Source organism: Bacillus rossius, chromosome 1 (genome assembly GCF_032445375.1).
Source record: "Bacillus rossius redtenbacheri isolate Brsri chromosome 1, Brsri_v3, whole genome shotgun sequence".
NCBI lineage: Eukaryota > Metazoa > Arthropoda > Insecta > Phasmatodea > Bacillidae > Bacillus > Bacillus rossius.
The window spans coordinates 22,734,716-22,755,784 of NC_086330.1; the positions used below are offsets into that span (position 1 = coordinate 22,734,716).

General features: G+C 36.7%; 1 protein-coding gene across 1 annotated transcript in view; it reads right to left on the reverse strand.

The window, feature by feature from the left end:
* Window positions 1-21,069, reverse strand: part of LOC134533013 (integrin alpha-PS5-like) — a 55,152-nt gene that overhangs the window by 23,221 nt on the left and 10,862 nt on the right. The window contains exons 6-17 of the mRNA XM_063370146.1: window positions 19,585-19,630; window positions 17,385-17,537; window positions 16,538-16,623; window positions 14,958-15,173; window positions 14,683-14,782; window positions 12,313-12,492; window positions 9,544-9,714; window positions 8,202-8,347; window positions 7,989-8,082; window positions 3,558-3,702; window positions 2,231-2,453; window positions 148-302 (exon numbers count right to left, since the gene is read on the reverse strand). Coding sequence (XP_063226216.1) covers window positions 148-302; window positions 2,231-2,453; window positions 3,558-3,702; window positions 7,989-8,082; window positions 8,202-8,347; window positions 9,544-9,714; window positions 12,313-12,492; window positions 14,683-14,782; window positions 14,958-15,173; window positions 16,538-16,623; window positions 17,385-17,537; window positions 19,585-19,630 — 1,715 coding nt within the window. The remainder of the gene's footprint in view (window positions 1-147; window positions 303-2,230; window positions 2,454-3,557; window positions 3,703-7,988; window positions 8,083-8,201; window positions 8,348-9,543; window positions 9,715-12,312; window positions 12,493-14,682; window positions 14,783-14,957; window positions 15,174-16,537; window positions 16,624-17,384; window positions 17,538-19,584; window positions 19,631-21,069) is intronic.

A 21,069-nucleotide genomic window follows, 5' to 3' on the forward strand; every position in this document is an offset into this window, starting at 1 on the left:
CAATTTCAAAGACAAAGGAAGCATACTGGTTAAAAAAAATTCTATGAAAAAATGTTTTCACTTGTTGCGTCCCATGTATGACCTCATTATCTCTAGTCAACTTAATATCCTCATTCATAAACAAGAATAAAAAACAAACATTCTTACCCAACAATTGTCACATCAGCTTCCGTGACAAGATTGACCATTATTTCCTTGAAATTATTTGCAGGATTCTTGTCCTCAATTGCTGTAGTAACAATGACAGACATGCTGAAATCATGTGTTACACGCGTCATGTCGAGACGTACAGTAACTGTTTCCTGAAAATAATTTCATTAAATTATACAATGCAAACAAAGTACATATAAGGTTTCAACAGAAGTATTTCAAAATATGATAAATTGTTATCTTAAAAATATCCAAATTTTAAATAAAATAATTGAGTCAAATCAAATTTTATGTGTTAAACTAAAGATGTAAATAGATGAATACTGCAATGCAAGCAGTCAAAATTGTAGTTATACATAAAAAAAGCTAAACTCTGACATGCTTGACTATTTTTGAAACAAGAACCGCAAATTAAATATGTTGATTACATATACACCTATCCCTCACTTAGCACAGCTTCAGATCATGCAAATTCATTTAGCGTGATTTTAATTTTACTGCCCCAGTCTCAAATAGCTCGTCTGTAACCTTCAGTTGGCACGAAATCTTGGCGGGCAAAAAAAAAGTCGAGCACGATGCCACGAAGTCTGTTTCAACTTCTGTGAACATGTGCTGTGGGATACATTTAGCCAAACAAGGGGGGGAAGAGAATCGTGCGCAGGTCTGTCTACGCTATCGGCTGTTGTACAAACATCAGCTGTGGCAAGTTTAATTGCGGCTATGGAGTGTAAAGGACCAAATGTTTTTTACATCCGCACGTATGCCGCCGTGCCGTTCCGTTGTCGCCTGCCCGTGAACTCAGTCTAGCCAGTGGCAGGGAATTCACTCATAAAAATGCAACGTCTGCCCATTCAGCTGCCAGTAACTGTACGTGCTTGATCACTCATAATGCATCGTGTTCAAGTATTTGAGACAAAACTAGAAGTATTATGGCACGCAGATTGTCATGAAGGCCACGCTTATGTTGGTCGCACTTTAGTTTTAAGCAAGTCAACTGTGCGTACAATTGTACGAAATAAGGACTCTTACCAGAAGTTAATATAAGTCTGATGCTGTTGTTTGTACTAGCGGGAATATATTTGACATTAAATACCAGAACAGAAATGAACAGATTCAGGTGGAAAAGGTTGTTAAAAGAATGTTGCAATGAAAGAAAATTGGCTTGACAGGATTGGTGTGAACCAGGTGGTGATACGCGAATAAGCACTTTAATTTTTGAAAAATTAAATTATAATTGTCTTGACAGTAATATCGGTTTCACTATCAGTAAAGGATGGTTTGGAAAAGTACGTGACGAGAGTTGAAGGTCATGCCCAGGCAGGCAAGTCAGCCAGCCAACTGACAAAGTACATAACCACGTATCTACCATTACGCAGTGTCGTATTTGTTATACAAAGTGCGATGAGAGGCATATAAAGATAAATGGTGTGACATATTTATAGTTGAGTGTTATTCAACACATTTATATTACGTAAAGTATATTCCTGCACAATTTTGGAACACAATAAATAAATTAGCCTTGCTATTTATGGAAAATAATGCTTCAGAATACGCGATTTCGAATAACACGAGCATTTTTAGGAACGAATTAGTTGTGTTAAGTGAGGGATAGGTGTATGTGTATACTGGTATGGTAATGAAGATACAGCATACAAAATATAAAGTCACTGTTCTAACTGTTTATTAGTAAAGTAAATCATAATTTGTTTAGGTACCTAAATAGTATTTGAAATGTCTTCATGTTCATTTATTCATCAATGCACATGAAATATTGCATATACATACAATATACAGAAATAACAATTCCACATTTAGATTACTAGAGCAAGTTGGAGAAATGGTATGACAGAGGACCCAGATTTGAATCTTGATCTGGCTTTTCTGATTTTGGATTTCCACAATTTCTCCAATATCAGCCCAGAGAAATCCATAGCAGATTTTTGTCCCAATATCCCTGGTCGGTGAAGTATTTGTGGATTACAGTCTTTAATGACTGTGCCATTGGCCCAAATTAGGGGGGGGGGGGGGGGGAGAGAATAAAAAAATAACAATGTCCGAATTTACATGATTAACCACTTACCGTCATGTCCTTTGTCATCACATTTGCAACGTCGCATGTCATGTTAATACTGTTGAGCATGTTTGATGTTTGAGGCTCGTAGCAGTTCTTAGGGATGCTTTCAAGTTGAACAGGAGATGGCAGCATGATGCACACTTTTGTCAGGAATGCTGTGTTTTCTTTGTTCCGAACGATTATCTCCAGATCCAGTGTGTTAGAAGATCCGGTCACAAACACTCCATTGCTTCAAATGCAGGGAAAAAAATAATATCAATATCTGCATTAGAACTGAAACACTACTGGGTGCCTTAAAATCTAACATCTCTGGTTACCTGTTGATTATTTTATGTCTATTAAATTTTTAAATTCTAAAGAACGGATAAATGATTTTTAACAAAACATTTATTCATAAGGTATTTATGTACTCATTGTACACTCATTGTAAATTACGTACTTACTTAAAACGTGTGTAACATCTGCTAGCCATGCATTTTGGTAAAATAAATTGTGTGTGGTGTTTAAAGAAATTAATTTTTTTAAATATCAAACTTTTTAAATTTATTTATAATGTTACAAAAAAATTTAAAATTCCTCCAATGACAAAAGCATAAACTTACATAAAAATGTATACGAAACCTAAATTTACTTCTTTTTCTGTAAGTCACCTAAATGCTTTCATTTTTTTAATACAAAAAACTGCTAGATAGTAATCTAATTTTCTACCAGGCCTAAAATAACAACAAATTTCAATGGAACCTTTTTGTAAGAACTTTACATTTTATTTGTTAATAACTGTCTGTGATCTACTTATTAACATTTCCTTAGAGTATTTTGTGTTCGTTATTTTGAATAAAATCTTCCACAATATATTATGAATTTTAACCGTTATCATTACTTTACTGTAGCCAAAATAACAGCACATTTCCAAGCTACAACAACACTGGCTAAACCAAAACTTTTACAACTATACTTAAAATACTCATCAGCCATTAGTAAATAGTATTCAAAAACTTAACTTTGAAAAATAAAGTGTGCAAGGAAGTAGCATACTTTTCATTCTACAAGGTAAATTAATTTATTTTCTAGGAAATATTCCTTTTGTACCCATAGCAACAGACAAACATGATCTAGTGCTCTGTGATACTTGAAATTTTTGAGCAAACTTATTCCACCACGTGTCTTTGTTTCAATCAAATAACAGCAGTAATTTTTTTTTAAATTACAAAAAAAAAAGTGTAACAAATTTATCAACAGTAAATATTTATTTCAAAGCTGATGTTTCAGTAGTACACCTACTAAGTTTCAACTGAAAAAATTATTCTGCTAATTGGACAGTTAAAACACTTACCTCAACTGTTTCAAGTGAGTAGTCAGTTCCAAATCACAGTAACAGTCACCTTTGCCACAATCTGCAGACAATGGCACCTGCAATGTGTAACTCTTTTCACTGTCGTATTTGTGGAGAACAGGTAAGAGTTTCTTGAAATCATCGCCTGCAAATCAAGCCCAAACCTAGTATTGTCCTCAGAGAGAGATTGAGTCTTATATTCCCCTTCATTTACATAGATTAAATCAAAAAGAATATCACTGAGACTTATTCAAACAAATCCATTAACAGTAAAACTCTTTTAAATAGTTTAGGAAGAGGATCTATATTATATGCACTTCCTGTAGAACCAGACTTGGATAGTCCACAAGGAAATACTTTAAGAATTTCTTCAAGCCAGTGGGTTTTTTTACAAATAGTCCCACTCTCCCATCACCACTATTCAGTCACTGCTACCCCCGTCCCTCCCTGCCTGCTCTTCAGGCTGTTTGAGAATGACCCACCTGTTTTTGGGCAGAGCAGTTGCAGCCACTACAGGGTAGATTACACTGGGTCAACTGTCAAGCTACTTACTCACTTGCCAATTCACTCACTGCTACCAGATTCACTCAATATCATCATCCTGAAAAACTAACTTACTGCAGTAAACTTCTGATAATCCGACACGTTCAGGACTTTGCTGGCACCGTATTACCAAAAATGCGGGATCAAAGGACAGTAGTATATCCCTTTATCGATATACGCTTAGTTTTAGAGCAAATAAATCTTAAAGATAGTGTTCGACTGCAAATATTGTTCAACAGGGATGAACATTTCAATGCAAACACAAGCCAATTCTAAAACGATTTCGAGTTCTACTGAAGAAACTCGTAGCACACCGATCAATCCATGCAATCCCGAACCGTTCTGAATGCTCTCGACTATTTCCAGACTGCTCTGAGTGCTTCTAACTGCCAATCATGCGCATACTGTAAAAAAAAAATTTATAGGATTTTAGCTTAAAGTTCACTTAGTTGGCTTAAGTATGAAGGGTGCCGGGTTCGAATCCCACCAAGCAACCTCCATTTCAGCGCTCAAGCACACAATGAAATTATTAAACCAACACAGTTTCCTCTATGCTGTAATAGAGACAGAATTGTTAAATGTGTTTCAAATAAAAACATCAAACAACAAATTGATAATGTAATAAGTTACAAACAAAATAAGGAAAGGTATAACAAGACCAGTGTAACTTTATTATGAAATTATTTTCTACTGAGATTAGATACATCCCGTTAACACAATTTTGTACGTATATCAGGTACATAAATTTTAAATGTAAGAAACAAAAACACGTAACATTCATAAATTGCCCAGATTAAATTTCAGTTTAACCAGAACAATGAAATACAAGTAGATATTACGTGATAGCAAATATGCAATCTTTTATAATATTTAAAGTAGTTAGACTCATATTCATAAGGACCCAGTGAAAACACCATACAAATTAATAATGTCATTCACTAAACATTTATTACACAGCTATAATATTACCACACGCCTGAGGAAAATTATCAACGTATGTAAGAAAAAGGTACTATGATTATCACAATAAATGCAACAAGCACAAACTTAAGGGAAGACCACATAAATGCATTATGCTTCTCAAGAAAATTTCAAAATATTTCACACAAAATTATTATACGGACATAAAATCCCAGGGCAAGAACAGTTTACACACGACTTAAAAATTTGACAAAATAACAGGCAATGCAAGCCTCATAAGGCCGAATATGGCAGGTGGTACAGTTAAATGGCAACCTGTACACGCTTCATACAAACATGTCAAAAATTCATGAGGCTAAGTTCTCTCACTGAGAAACGACAAGGACAAGAAACCAGAACGCAAGAAATTACTTGGCTATAGTTTGAAATTAATTCCAAGCCCCAGCAAAATCACGAAAGACAATCATACCTACCAACGTACAGCACAGCAACAAATTACGCACCATAAAAAAAGTTTATCCAAAACATGAATATCAAATGGTGGCGGCCGAAAACAATAATTTAGATTAAGTGAGAATAATTGAAAATTTAAATTACGTTATGAGACAGAGACACCATCTGTCATCAAATAAACTCACAGAAATTCCAACTTACGTGCCACGTCTCACCGGGCCTTCACGTCGCACCAACACTAAGTCCAAATACGTAAATCTACATGAAGATGCGAAACAATGCCCTAATTCATGAAATGGCCCTAAGAAGGATTAAGGGCTCCCTGAGGCTTAAATACAAGATCCTAGAGCGCGCTGCGCATGCACAAGAACTCTGGAGGGAGGCCACATCAAGGAAGGGGAGGGAATGATGATGACACGAAGGAAAGGAAAAGGAAGGAGGAGGAAGTTACCGCCCACGCTGCGGCATCTTGAAGTGGACGCTGAGAATTCATTTCAAGTCCATACATTCCGAGGGGGTGCCGGACCATTCATCACACTATCGGAAGTCTACTGCACTCACTTAGGATCCCTGCAATGAAGTTTAAAACTGAAAAAATGTTTCTCGCTATCTGGCCAGTTGAACCGCCACGTGCTTATAGGTCGCTGAGTAAATAATGAACCAATCAAACTATAACGAACTGAAGGAATGAACTGAATTAAGGCCAAACACCTCATCAACGTTGGGGTCATCTGTCGACAGCGAGGTCCTTGGGACTGTGACACACAACTCTGGCCAGAGAAGAGGAATCAAGGAGTTCAGGAAATCATGGAAAACAAAAATCAGGATGACGGAGCCAGGATTCGAACCCAGGCCATCTGGAATGTGATGGCGGTGTTTTACCACTGTGCTGCCTCGCTCCATGTGAAGAATGGGTGATGAGATAAGAAATGGGCATTTGCAGAATCACTGGGTGGGAGAAAGCTCACCGGCTCACGGAAAGTCCCAGCCAGGAAACCAGTCCAAATGTTCTCAATAAAAAAATTCTAAAGATAAAATTTATTATTTATTCTCAATGTTATTATTGCTTAATTTATAAATAAAAAAATAAAAAAGGTAGAATGGTAAAAACCATATTATTCAAGAACAAAATAAAAAAAAACTTTTAGTGAGTGTCAAAAGTTTTATTAGCTCTCTGTTATTGACACCTGTATGAATTACTGGCGACACTCACCTGTGAGTAGCTAGTGATCTCGCCAAGGGATTAAGCTGACCACCTTACTTTAGACATACCGACCTTGTCCGAAGAGGCAACAACAGCAAATTGAAAAAGGCAGGCTGCAGTTGGGTTACACAGATAAAAAATTAAATAAAGCCAACATATCAAGTTCTGCTTCATACAGTACCTCAGTAAGTATTTCAAAACACAGACAGTTGATTTCAACCCATTCAAGTGAGATTTGAATGAAAATATTAGCAGTGTTTAAAATGTACCGCGTATAACATGCTACACTACAACCAACTTTCTTCAGAAAATGATTTTAGACACAACTTCAAAAAAGAAACGTTTATATTTATACCTATTGAAAGTTAATTTTACTAGTATGTATGTTTGTAGTTACACTCAATTTTAAAGTTTCAGTTGCTACTATGTATTAATTGGCCGGTCAGTCCTATTCAGTTTCTTTATGTGTGTAGGTATCTGTCATTGTTACGCATTTGTGGAATATGACAAAATATATTTAATAAAGTAATTAACCTTCCTTTGCTTGTACCTCCAATTCAGTCCTAAGGCTTATTCTACAATGACACAAAAATTCCTCTCTGGAAAATTCTTAGGCCCATTCTACAATAGCATGAAAACAGAGACGGATCACGTAAAAAGAGACGGATCTCAAAGGAACTTCATTTCTACAATAGCACACAAACGGAGATGGACTCGTACGGATTGGCTCGGCACTGCTGAGCTCTTCCGTTTACGTTGCTTCGTGCGACCAATAGAAGCCGAGTATTCGGCTGCGATAGTAGCCATATTTTGTTTATGTTCTAAATACATTAAAAGTTGTTGGAAGAATGTCTAGTGTTCATTATTATGTTATAATTTATTTTTATTATGCATTTAAATTCTGCCAGTACTATAATCTCAAATCATAATATTTTTTTTTAAATTCAAATTAATATTTAGTAACCTTGACATGCAGTCTCAATGGTTGCCATTTGTTACGTTTCTGTGCATTAGAAAAGCAGTATATATGTGATAGTGAAATGTTCCGTTTACATGATCCTTCTTCATTTCGTGCAATTGTAGAAAAGGCCTAAATTTTTTCAGAGAGGATTTTCCTATTGGGAGGGTGGATGTGGGCTTACTCAGGGTAATCTCATTTTCTTCCCTTCATTCAAGTGTTGTAGAAGTAGATCAAAAACATAGCAGAAGTTTTCAAGAATTTTAACTTGCAATTAACCAGTACTATTTGTATCTATCAAAATCAACTTACAACACTATAAAAGCAGTTATTAGTATAAATTTTAAAATACCATTTTCTCTTTCCATTTCACCCTCATTCGTATGGAGATCTGCAGAAATTAAAATCTCAATTGGCTCCAGGAAACCCTTCGTTTCATATTTACTCTGTGGACAAAACAATATGCATAAATAAGATAGTACAAAAACCCAATAGTAAAATATTATGTTCAACATTGTATTTAAACATGTTTTCTTGCAGAATTTTTACTGGTTTGACAACTTACTCCATCCAGTTTTACCACTATTTCACGAGTATAATTGACTCCACTCTCCAGTTTGAGAGTGTCCTTGTAAGTGGTTAATTTTACACTGCCATCTAGTAAATATCCACGCTTAAGTTTCCCATCAATCGTCACATTGTAGTTGACATCTGAAATAAATCAAATGCAAAAACTTTAATTTCACTCTACAGTTAATAAAAAAAATGTTGGTTGGAAATTAATCTTTAACATTTTAACAAACGGGCATGTCACAGTACATAAATACACTAATAACACATCATTAAGTTGACTCCCTAAAAGCCAAAGCCAACCTAGGATAGCAAAAAACCGGGTTAGCCAAAGAATTTGAGAAAAATCAGTGAAACACAATAAACTTACAGAAAATGTTTTTTACATTAAACAAAATACATTTTTAACCGAAATCTTTACATTTTGTAATACATTATCACCCATAGCAGAAGTTACAGTAAGTATACTTCTTGGAAAAATAACTCATACATGCTTCTGCTGCATTAGTGTACATTGCATGAACATGTACAGTTTCAGCAAAATTGAATTCACCGAATAATACAGTTTCTGGATTATCAGTTGGGATTATCTAGATATAAGAGTTAAAGGGGTTGACATTACAAGGTTCTAATGTATATTAAAAAACAAACCCACATGCAAGACTAAAGGCCCCCACAAACAATCAACCCAGGTGCTAAGTTTGGACTGAACTGAACTGTGGTTGCTGTTGCTGTTGGATGTATCATTTCAACGTAGAATATGGAAGAAACTTTGTTGCAGTTGCAGATGCACTTTTATTGAAAAAAAAAAAAAAAGTAGTAAAGCCTTCAAGGAGTATAATTAAAGATTCTTCCATGATTCTCAGCCGATGGACTGACAGTTTGGACTGGCAAGACGCTGTTCCCACACACGGTAGAACAAAATAAGTGCTCTTGAGCCCACAGAACCATTTGATGAAAAGCCAACAGTTCGCCAGTCCATCAGTTCCAACTGATCAATTCACTGTCCTTGCATACACACACGGCAGTTCCGACTGTTCAGGTCCAACTTATACGTCCAAATTGACAGTTTGGACTGATCGCATGTGGGGACCTTGCAAGCACCATGCAAATTAAGATAGGCAGGCAGCTGTATGCTGCTGCAGAAGCAAATATGCACACCGGCAGGATAGTAGGACTTTTAAAATATTTTTAAGTGTGATTCTATAAAGTTTTATTTTTCGTAGGTTCCTTGCCCAGCAGATATGGTTAAAAAGTTTCTGTGATCTCAAATGGTTACTCACACCACAAAAATTTCAAAAACTACATAAATATTTAGCGTGCTCCTGCTTGCTCACCTACGTCAGTCACTTGCTGACCCTCGAACCACAAATGCAGCCGAGCGGTGAAGTTGGTATCTTCGACGTGCAGGTATTTCGAGTCGGAAGTCAGGCGCATACGAAGCTTCACAACTGGATGTGATCTCAGAAGAACGACATTGTCCGACAGGAACGATCCCACGGCAACATCTAACACATCCCCAGTGAATATAATTGCTAAGTAAAGTTTACTAACAGTTATTATAATACATAGTTTTGTACAAAGTAAACATAGTACGTAAATAAATAAAGAATACAAATAAGTTTCTTTAGATCTAGAAAACCAGCTAAAACAAATACAATTTATGCATACAGAATGACTTAAAGAAAAAACATTTATGTACAAAAATCTTTTTGTACACACACAGTTTTACAAACTGCAGAGGAACATGCAGAAATATGTGCATGTATCAGCATGATTACACTGAAATAATTCATCCTATTTCCAAGAGTGAGATATGATCATGTAGACCCTGCCTCGTTATCATTACCATCACTTCTGAATGCACTGACGTCGACCGGGGCTTTTCCCCCCACCCTCTACTTTTCCTGGCTCACAGCAGTGTTCACCATGTTTCTCACTCGCAAATAATCCAAGGATCTAGGGGCAACACCAAGGCTGAGCAAGCCGGGAAATTGCCTGGGGCCCCACACCATCCAATTTCATTGTTATTCCCCCTGCTTTTCTATTCTGTTAAGAATTGGGACATTAGTGGGAATAGAAAAATATTAAATTGTTTTCAGCAGGCATCATTTAAAGCGCTGATCAATACCTATTTAAATTCATTATATCTTACTAGAAAAACTTTCAAATATTATAATGTGATTTTACCAGAATTTGATCTTAAAAATTTATAAAACTAGCCAGAGTGAGGATAGTTTATAAGAAAAAAAATATATTAAAATTTTTTAAGATGAATTTTAGCAAAACGAAAGTTGAAATTGAAATTCTAGTTTTGATTAAAAACAATGTTTGAAAGAAGTAACTTTTTTCAAAAATTTTAAAGGGAGGGCCTGGGGGTGAATTCATACTCCCCCCCCCCCCCCCAAACCAGTTAGATCCCTCTTTGTAAAAGTAAACGGCCCAGGGCGTCGCATAGTCTAGGGCAGCATCGACCAGCTAGGCACAGAAGCGTGCAATGAACAAGCAGCCAGAGACACATCTGCCGAAGCAGGAAAGCCACCCAGACAACTTCCTTCGGCAATTTGGCTAAACCAAGTAATACGTTCCAGAAGGCGACTGCCAGGAACAGCCATGGAGGGAGGCGAGTCATCTGGCCACAACCACATTTACTGTGAACCACATGTGCCAAACTGTTATTTCTTCAGAATCTTGGATGCAGGCTTAATATGTGTTAAACAATGATTAAAATTTGTTAATTATATGTATATACATGAATGTGTGTATATGTGTATTGTAATCAGTGATTGATATCAGAAAATAAAATTTAAAAATTCAAACCTTAATGAATAGTGGTGGAAGAAAAATACACAAAATAACAAACTGCTTGGCTGCAAGAGGTTAATAGACACATACTTTAATGTGGAAGAGATGTGTAATTGTTTAATAAATAACCATCATGATAAACAAAATCTTAAGATGGCACCAGATGGCACCAATAAAGGACATCTACCACTTAAATAAAATGAAAAATAGTTTTTCGAAAAAAAAAAATCATATAACCTTTTTATTACAACCAAAATATCTTCAAACTACCTGAATAAACAACCTAGAAGGTACGTTCAAACCACCGAAACTATATCAAACGAAAAGGAACAACAAAACAGATGGTCAGAAACATAACTTATCCTTATTCAAAGAACAATAACGAAATTTTTCCCTAACGGCAAGTGCCGTAATTCTATGTTCTTACCTACACAATGTTTCAGCCAGCATTCCGGTGTCAACAACTACCACCATGCTGCCCAAACTCATATTCAAAAACCACCCCAAACATGCAAACAAAGCAAAAAAAAAAAATTAAAATCTCAACAACATTTTGTAGAACTTCAAACAGTCCCTCCGCTGGCTGGATGTCCCCCCATCTTGCTGCTTTCAGTCCATAAACCACACGCCCACTTCCCCCCGGTCCCGGTTTCTCGAACAGCCACAGCGCACGAAGCTAGGGCCCGCCAGCCAATCACAGCGCAGCCGCCCAGCTGTGCTGTCAGCACAAGGCACCCATCACGTCGAGCAGCTATTGTCCAGGGACACATCTCCCTGCTCAAGGCCACAGGAACAAATGCAGCACCACACACACTGCCCTACCCCCAGCATGCCCAGTAGCATGCGCTGACGGAAGACGAAATACAAACTACTGCGCCTTTTGTGCGCCCAGCCACCGCGAATTCTCTCGGATTTTTTGTTTCTTTATTTGTTGTATACTGTTGAAGTAATTAGTATCTGTATATGTGTTTTCCATTTGTATATGTGTTTGCTTTATTTTATTTATTTGTACCTACCTTAAAAGATTGTCAATTTTTGGTAAGCTTATGACAAAAAAATAATTGAAGTAAATAAATAAATAACATTTAATTTTAGCACTTAAATACATAATATCTAATATGCAATAGAAAAGTAACTTTACAAACAACATCAATTTTATGTTATGTTTTCAAATCCCAAATACAGCTCATCTCAGAAGTTCAGGGTTTTAAGGTAAAACATTTTTCTTCTAGCTCATCAATAAATATTTTTTATATATGTCAATGCACATACAAAAGAAACATGTAAAAACCATGACTTACCACTATATTGATTGTTGTCTACGTCCGCTGGTTTAGAAACAGCAATTCCGAAGCCTCTTAGATGAGGAGAAAAATATTCTGCACTTAAACGCTGACTATAATCTTTCCTGACACCTGTTGGACTGCCGTTGTAAATGTAGACTTTTCCACCCCCCTCGTACGGTGCTCCGATTGCGATATCTGGAAATTAAAATATGTAATTATTTTAAAAATCTGAATATATTGTAATATTTATGTTTTCATTAAATATCAATAGATGCAAAACTTATTGTTTATTAGCATAACATGCCTTTAAAGAATCAAAATCACTTGAAAATTTAATATTAAATTTCACATGGGCGTATAACCTTTTCCTTTAAATTTAACCAGTCATGATGAATGCATGAATATAGACGAATGAATGGATGAGCTTAACCTAACATTGACATCAGGGTCAGTAAAGACTGAGGGGTAATATGACATGAAGATGGGGCATTAACAGAATGAATGGAGTCGGAAATGGGTGAGAAAACCCACTGACTCCAGCCCATGAATTGAACCTAGAGCACCGTAGTAAATGATTTAATAAGTGTTCGTTTGCTTAAATTAACCATTCTGAAGTCACCATGATGATCGCTGAGAATCTGCACAATAAAGTTTGGCCACTAGCAAAAAAAAAAACTGGTACCAACATTATTTCCAGCAGAAGTGAAATAGAATATGACTGATCTCAATATGGAAAGAAAGGCTTAATCAAAGTTTCCATGAAGACATCAACTCCACTTGGTTTTCACTAAATTATATGAAAATTCTACCTTAAACATTTTATTCAATTATTGGTACTCATCAAGAGCTATTCTAAAATTAGATTAATTATGATCAATTTTTCAGGAAGTAAGTTGTGTGAACTATTGGAGTTCTACGGTGTTTTGCGGTGTAGATATTGCAAAAACCTACACTGCCAATAATTATTATAATACAATAAGAATATTCTCAGTGTTTTGTCGCCTATTCTGTCTGCAGTAAATCTCAGGAACGCTGCTGCTGGAGTGACTATCCAGACTGCTAGTCCAGCTAGCACGTCACTGCATTGTATTACTGTCAAGAGAGTAATTTTTAAAAGGAAGTTTGGTAGTGTTGTGTGACGAGTGACAATTTGCATTACCTATGTCCTGGTCTGTTTTAGACGTAATTTGAAATGTACCATAAATAAAATATGAATAACTGGAAAACATGCGATTTTAATGTGTTCTTTGATATTGACGTGAAGTTACTTTCAACCATGCAATTCAGCTAGAGGAACAACCAAAATCATTTACAGCGTATGTTAGCATTTTTGTCAGACCTATGTGTCAGTAAGTAAATGTAAATGAGGTCACAGGAACACACTGACTACCATGCCGGGTCTAACTAGAAGCTGTCGGAGGCTTGAGGCTCTCTTTTAGGACCTCCAGGTGATCTACCGCGACGCTGGAACACTGGACGCTGGAAGCTGAAATTGGCAAGCTACAGAAGATCTGATATCGCCGGGGGTCTGGCTGAAGAATCGGCTTCCCTCTCGTCCTAAAAAGTCTGTTTGAATTTGGATCGGTCTCACCAAACGTCGTGGCCGATCATAGCTGGTGCTGACATCAGTCGTTCGGAACCACTACGCCGATACTCTCTATCTGAGACTTATTCAGTCCAGAACTATTCTCGCAAATCATAGTATGGAGAAATCTGTATAGCACACGACCGCGGATGACGCGAGTCTTCAGTTACTCGGGCGGCAACCAAGGCTTTGGTTCGCCCCAGCCCGAGAAACGTCTTCCCGCTGCAAGATGGCGATGGCGTCTCCTTCTTCCTCCTTCTAACTATTTATTTTCCGTCCCTAGCAACCAAGGAGCTATAGGACCATCAGCAAACCAAATTAACTGCATAGTGAAATAAAACTTGGATATTAGCGTGTCAGAGTGCTGAACTAAAGCAAATGAATAAAGTTTCCAAAGAATAATGCTTAGATGACCCTGAAGTTAAAAGTGTGTTGTCTCTGGCAATTAGATGTGTTATATAATATGTTAAACTTTGGTTGTCATCTTTACAATAAAATTATTAAATACATAAGATCGGCTCATGAAATATACAATTAATGTTACAATAATAATCAAAATAATAATAATATGACTGTAAACAGTTGGACTGGTTACAGTTGCATTAAAGAACTATAGCACTATTAACAAAAATAAACTTTAAAATAACGTACAAAATTTTGATTAGATTAAGAAAATAGCACACACTAAATCTAATCTAACACCAGACTGGAAAACAGACATAAGTTTTTTTTGAACCGACAATGATTTTCAAAAGGTTTAAAATTATTAATATGATAAACTGTAAGCACACAGAAGTTACCTTCATAGCCATCCTGGTCAATGTCTCCGAGAGAAACGACTGCTGTTCCAAAGCGGCCTTTTTCATAGAAGCCATCCTTGGTGCCCGCAGGTTCGAAAGTCTAGTGCAACATCAACGATTGCCATTGGTAAAAGCACTTTGTATTTTAAACATGCCCAAAATAAAGCACAAGCAATGCTACCTCGCAAATTAAAATGTAAACATTTCGGTAACCACACAAAACATTGTAAAAGTCAATGGGACAAATATTTGGACGAACAGTGCTGCAAACATACTTGCTTGACACTGCTGCCGTGGTAAATGTAGACCCTCCCTTCATCACACTTCTTTGCAAACATCGGCGCCCCGACTATCAGGTCTTGGGCATGGTCTCCATTGACGTCGGCAACCGCGACGCTCGCCCCAAAATGTTCCCCAGTCTGGGTGCCAGACACTTTGGCTGACCGCATGAAGGTCACTCTGTTCTGCGGTGTTATCAAGAACAACTGCACCTGGGTTCCAGAACAAAACACTCAATGAAAGTCATTAAAGACACAGTATCACAGCTATTTTCTACAAGGACAAAGTTTGTCAGCTGAAATCACAAACTCCAATAGGCACCATTTTATTCAAACCCACGAAATTTTGTCTATGACATCTTCAGTTTATTGACAATATTAGGTAATCATGAAAGATTAACCCACCTCTGCATTCCTTTATCAGTGGGAGAAAATAAATGTATGCAAGTTGTTCTTAGTGCTGAACCGTCAAAAGGGCCAAAATCCCTCAGGCCCAGGCACTAGATGGGTCTGATTGAGTTTCAGTATTTTTTTAATGCATGAGTTTAACCTGAGAGTAGGATGAAACTGCAAGTCTGTAGCTAATAGGATTCATTGTAAACATGAAATTTTCACAGGACACATAAAGTAACATTTATAGTCTTTAGATTTTTTTTCTAAACTGTGGGGATTGAAAAATTGTTCATTAAGGAATGGGGAGGGGGCCTGACGAAATAATTGGCCTGGATATTAAATTTACGATGCAATTCCAGTAATGATAAAAAAACAAGAGAACAAATACAATCAAAGCACATGTTCAGGACTGAGAGAGAGAGAGAGAGAGAGAGAGAGAGAGAGAGAGAGAGAGAGAGAGAGAGAGAGAGACTTATAGCAGTGGCCCTGATCAGAGTTTAGAATCACATGGGTCCTGCAGTTATACTTAGCACTTTATATTTGCAGGACTAGAGAACCCTGTAAGTGATGGAAGTCAATTCACATCTTAGTGCATGGTAAGAGCAAGCAAAGGTGGCATTTAACAGCAGGTGCTGAATTAGATAAATTATTCACAAGGCATAGGTAGTGCGACTACCACGATGGCCACTATAGAGTTACTTCTAAATCCCAGGCAGGTCGTGAATGAGCGTCGGCTTGGGTAATTCCAGCAAGCAAGCCATTCCTTTCCCACGCTGGAATAGTGCAGAACTGAAAAACTACAGTCTCTAGTTGTACACATGAACAACATTACTTGGCACAAAAAATAGCACCTATAAAACTTCTCTATCAAAAATCTTCAACACAGATAATTTTTAACAAAATTTTCTAACCAAACTTACATAAAAAAAAGCTTCCTGCTAAGTTAATAAAAAATAATACTTTATCTGACATTAGGTAGTAAACTATTGCAAAGTGAAGCTTCATAATTTTATAACTCACCCAGTAATAAAGCCAGCAATAATTTCTACACTATACTAAAATGAAAAAATTGTAATTTTTGACTTTTATTGCTTTTACATATCTGTCTCGTAAAAATGCTCGAGTCTTCTCATGTCTACATTGTACTGGGTTCAAAATTACAGATTAACTAAAAAGTGGCATACATTTCCTTTAAGAGTGTCCGCTCTTGGAGCTGATGCAACATATGAGTCAAGACCTTGAAAGAATTTCCCTGAAGTAACCTGGTAACCTGGAATAGAAATAAAAATATTACATCTAGCACTTGAAAAAAAAATTTAAAAATACACTTTAAAAAAAATTAAATTTTCTAATGTTCTTGAATAAATATTAAAATATTTCTAGTTTCACTCAACGTCAATACTTAACATAAATCTAGGGATTTTAAAACTATTAATATTATAAATGAATGGATGGATTAATTAATGAACGAAAAAACAAATGAATTAATGAACAAAAAATGTGTGAATGAGTGAATTAATGAATGGATGGATTTAACATCTTGTCATTGGGGTCATTAGAGGCGATGAGAGATAATGAGATGATAATGGAGCATAGACTGAATTAATGATTGGAAGGAACGGGAGTACTGCAAGATAAACCCAACAGTTCACTGCAGTATCCACCACTTTTCCCACTAGCAACTACCCTGCTGGAAATTGAACCCTGATTACCTTGGTAGGAGGTGAGTGATGTGGCCACTCAACCACTATGGGCCTTTTACCCATTAATAGAGCCACAATTTTTTGCTTATTCTTTTTGCTCTTATTGTTTCTGCTCCTTGTTTATTACTAACTCAAACTCAGGGTTGTCCAGGATGGATCAAGAACACTAGGGGACATTCATCAAAGTAAAAAAAAAAAAAAAAGATGTATATAATCTTCAAGTCTACATTACTATCAAATAAATTTGCAAAATCATCGTGCCTCTAAAATATATAAAAAAAAAATGCAACAGTTTATGCTGAATAGCTTGAGTAAAACTTTTATTTACCAACATAATCATAGTATTTTGCAACTGACTTCAAAGCAAATGTAATATTTTGTGCTTTTTCTTCATACGCCCAAAATCCATTTGCATCTCTCCTCCGACGCTGCTGACCTCCAGTATCTTTATGGAACTTTCGTTTGTTGAGCATTATGCCACCTAAAATAAAATAAATATATATATAAATATAGTTTTAAATAATGATAAGAACCTGACAGGCAACACAGAATGATAAAGAATCAGCTCATATCAATTTGTGCCTTTACCAGAAAAAAGGTTTATTAAGTAGGTGCATTTCTCATTAGAATTTTTATACAATATGCAGCGAGACAAGTCAGTAGGGTTAGGTAGGTATTTATAACATATACAAGAATCCCCGTTTTTTATGAAGTGGATTGGCCATGAGCTATCAAAAACTGTAAACATAAAAAAGGGTATACATTTTAAGTGGCAACAACCTGTTTTTAACTCTACTCTTTGACTTGGAAATAAAAATACAAAGAATAAATTCAAAACAAGATAAATTACAGTTAATTTGATATTGATAAATAACCTTTTGGTTCCAATCTATCATATATGTTAATTCATATTGATCTCACACCAAATACCATCACAGAGTTGATTCCCACTTAGCCATCCATTATGTATGATTAGCAGAGTGTGTAAATATTAATTATTATTATTTAGTGTAATAATTATTTAATTTTCCCTTCTTTTTCATGAACTCACCCATAACATGCAGGAAGATAAACTTAACATTTGTCTGAAGAGGCTCTCGAGCAGATGAAGTGATCATGTAACGCTATTCTTTCAATGTCTTAACGTCGACCGAGGCTTCGCCCCATAAGCCTGGTTGGACTATACTCACTTCCTTGACCTTCACCCGTTCCTTCCCGGCATGGAATTACCGAAGTACGTAGTCGTGTGTTTTCAAACAGCGCGCCACGAACTACCGGAAGACGGCGTTTTAAGCTCACTGCTTCGGCACAACAACGGCACCATAGCGGACAGGAACTGATCTAACTTAGACCCTGTTTATACGTTAGTTTAGTAACAACTGTATGTTCGCATGTAGCTAAGTAACGAGAGGGCATAAATTTTTTATGTTAGTATTTTAAGAGTGCTTTTCTTGCTTACCCGCGGCACATAACTAAACTAGTGTAACGGTTCTGTGGTTCGGCGGAAGACGCCACGTTGCCGGTGGGAGCGCGCCCTTCCGGCCCAGTCTGCAACTAGCAACGGTTGAGGTGAAATGCATGCGCACCCCTGGGGGACTTCATCCATTTGCATCGCCGAACTGTGCTTAGATCTGTTAACGTAATTCAACCTCAATCAATTTAGTATTATCCTCGGGACTCGCCTCGGTCGGCAGACTGATCAATTCAGTATTTTTTAACCCTTAGCGGGGCTTTGCCAGACAGCTAAGTGATATCATCTTGTGGTCCGGCTCTCGCCTAGCTCAGTTCATGCCACGGGTACTGTGTAACCTAACGTCGAAGTACAATAAAAAACCGTACTAAATTCATTGTGTTATTTGCTGACCACATGCCAGCTCTCCCAGGTATCAGGCGTATGGGTCGCTAAGAGCCCACTAGAGTGTGCAACCATCTTCGTCATGTGTAAGCGTGCCCCACGCTGAGAGCGGGCCAGGTCTGTGCGATAATAGGACTGAATCTCGTTCCCCACATGGGCGACGTCGCGCTCTGAGACAAGTTTCTGCTGGGTCCGTGTGCCCCTATCATACGGTGGCGCCCAAATTCACGACCATTAACGATTCACACCCTCCGGAACCACGACAGTCTGATACAAATTATTTCAAGGGGCTTGGCATTGATATACTCCATGCCCACTCTCCTGTAATGATAAATGAGGAACTCCCCAAAAAAAAAGTATGTATAACATAAATAAAAATTGTATTTCAGCATATAGATGTGGTTTTCCAAAGAGATACATACCAAGGAAATAATATTCAGGCCAAAACAAAAAATTGTCAATACTGTAGAGAAAAAAAAAATTTTGTGGTGAATCTTTATAAAAATCAAATATAAAAGCTTAAAAATTTAGTTATTATATGTTTTGTATCTCTGTTCAGCTTATTTTACAGTCTTTTTCTGTCTAGTACTAATAAGCTACCTGCAAGTATAATTACTTAAACAAATTTATAAATGTATACAACAGATGTTGAAAGAAAACAAAACTTACAAACCTCGCCCGTTTAAAACACCCGGTGCACCAGCTAATAGTACTGTTCCCTGAAAGAAAAAAAGTAACAGATATGAATTTTCAATAGTTTAACTGAAGTCACCAAAACAATCACAAATGCAAGATTTATTTGCTTGATTTCACAAATATGTACAGTGGTTGCGCTCTCATTTTTGACAAGATTTCTGGAGATTATAGAAAACTTAAATATATAAAAAAAACTGCTTTCTCTTGCACTCCAGCAGATGAAAAAGTTAGTAACACACAATACTTAAAATTTTATACTGTTTACCATTCAAATAAAAACACAGTAGATGCTTGATAAAACGTGGCACCATTAAGGCACGTCTAACATCAGACAACACTACGGTGGTGAACATGATTTTTATATCAGCTAAGCGAGATTAGTCATGAGGGTAGCATGTCCGGCCATAATTCAGGAGGTTAAGGATTTGATTCCTGCACCCGTACTGGGAGTGGGTTTTCTCCCCAAACTTAACACCCTTCCCCCTCACACAATACCCACTTTCCTCTTCAAGCGTATTAAGTTTACCTGGGCAGAAAGCTTGCCATAACCCCCAGGTAAGACAAACGAGCTTCGTCTCCTTTGTTGGTACCCAATCTTATTGCTAAATGAGTAAATTTTTTTGGTCAAGGTCTGTGTGTACTCTTTAATTTAAAAACTGTGTTTTGTTCTGTTGAATAATGTGCAATGCAAGGAGGCGTGGACAACTGATCATTTCCAACTGTTCTCACCGAGCCTTGGTTTGATTATCATTTTATAATAGCTCCCAAAGTCATGTAAATGTTCTTGCATTTGCTATGTCAAAGTTTTTTTGAGGACAAGAATCCTGCAAATGATTTCAAGGAAATAATTCTCACGTGACAAGCTGATTTTTTTAGTCATTTTTAACTTTAATTGTCTGTTAGTGTTAGTCCCAGCACGTCTACCCAGTCTTCTTCGATTGCCGTCAGCGGTAGGATGGAATCCCGCAACCCGGGGACTTTAAAACTACACTAGCTTTGTCTGACTGTTGTAATTCTGTTCTCGTAATTCTGTCCTGAAACCCTTTCGTTTTTTTCCAGGGCCTAACTCCTCCAGCGTCACTGTGAAGTGAAGTACTTTCGAAGTACCTATTTCTTCTGGAAATATTGTCAAAACTTCTGTTGAATTCTGAAACATTTTAAGGACTTAATGTGCATAACATATTAATGTTCTCTAACATTACAAAATGATTGATTAAATATTTGCTTATTTTCCATGCAGTGAAAAAATTAAGATATTTTTTAACTCAATGTATCCACCATTGAATAACTTGGAATGAATTAGCAGGCTGTTTATTCAATTATTTGCACCGATAGGCGGCATTCATCTCCCAATGCTAATTATTACTTTGTACGGTCACGTAGTGAAGTCAGGCCCACCCTGAACAAGCTCTCTTATTCCTTCAGGCAAATTTTATCTAGTTCTCAGGTAACGTATATGGGA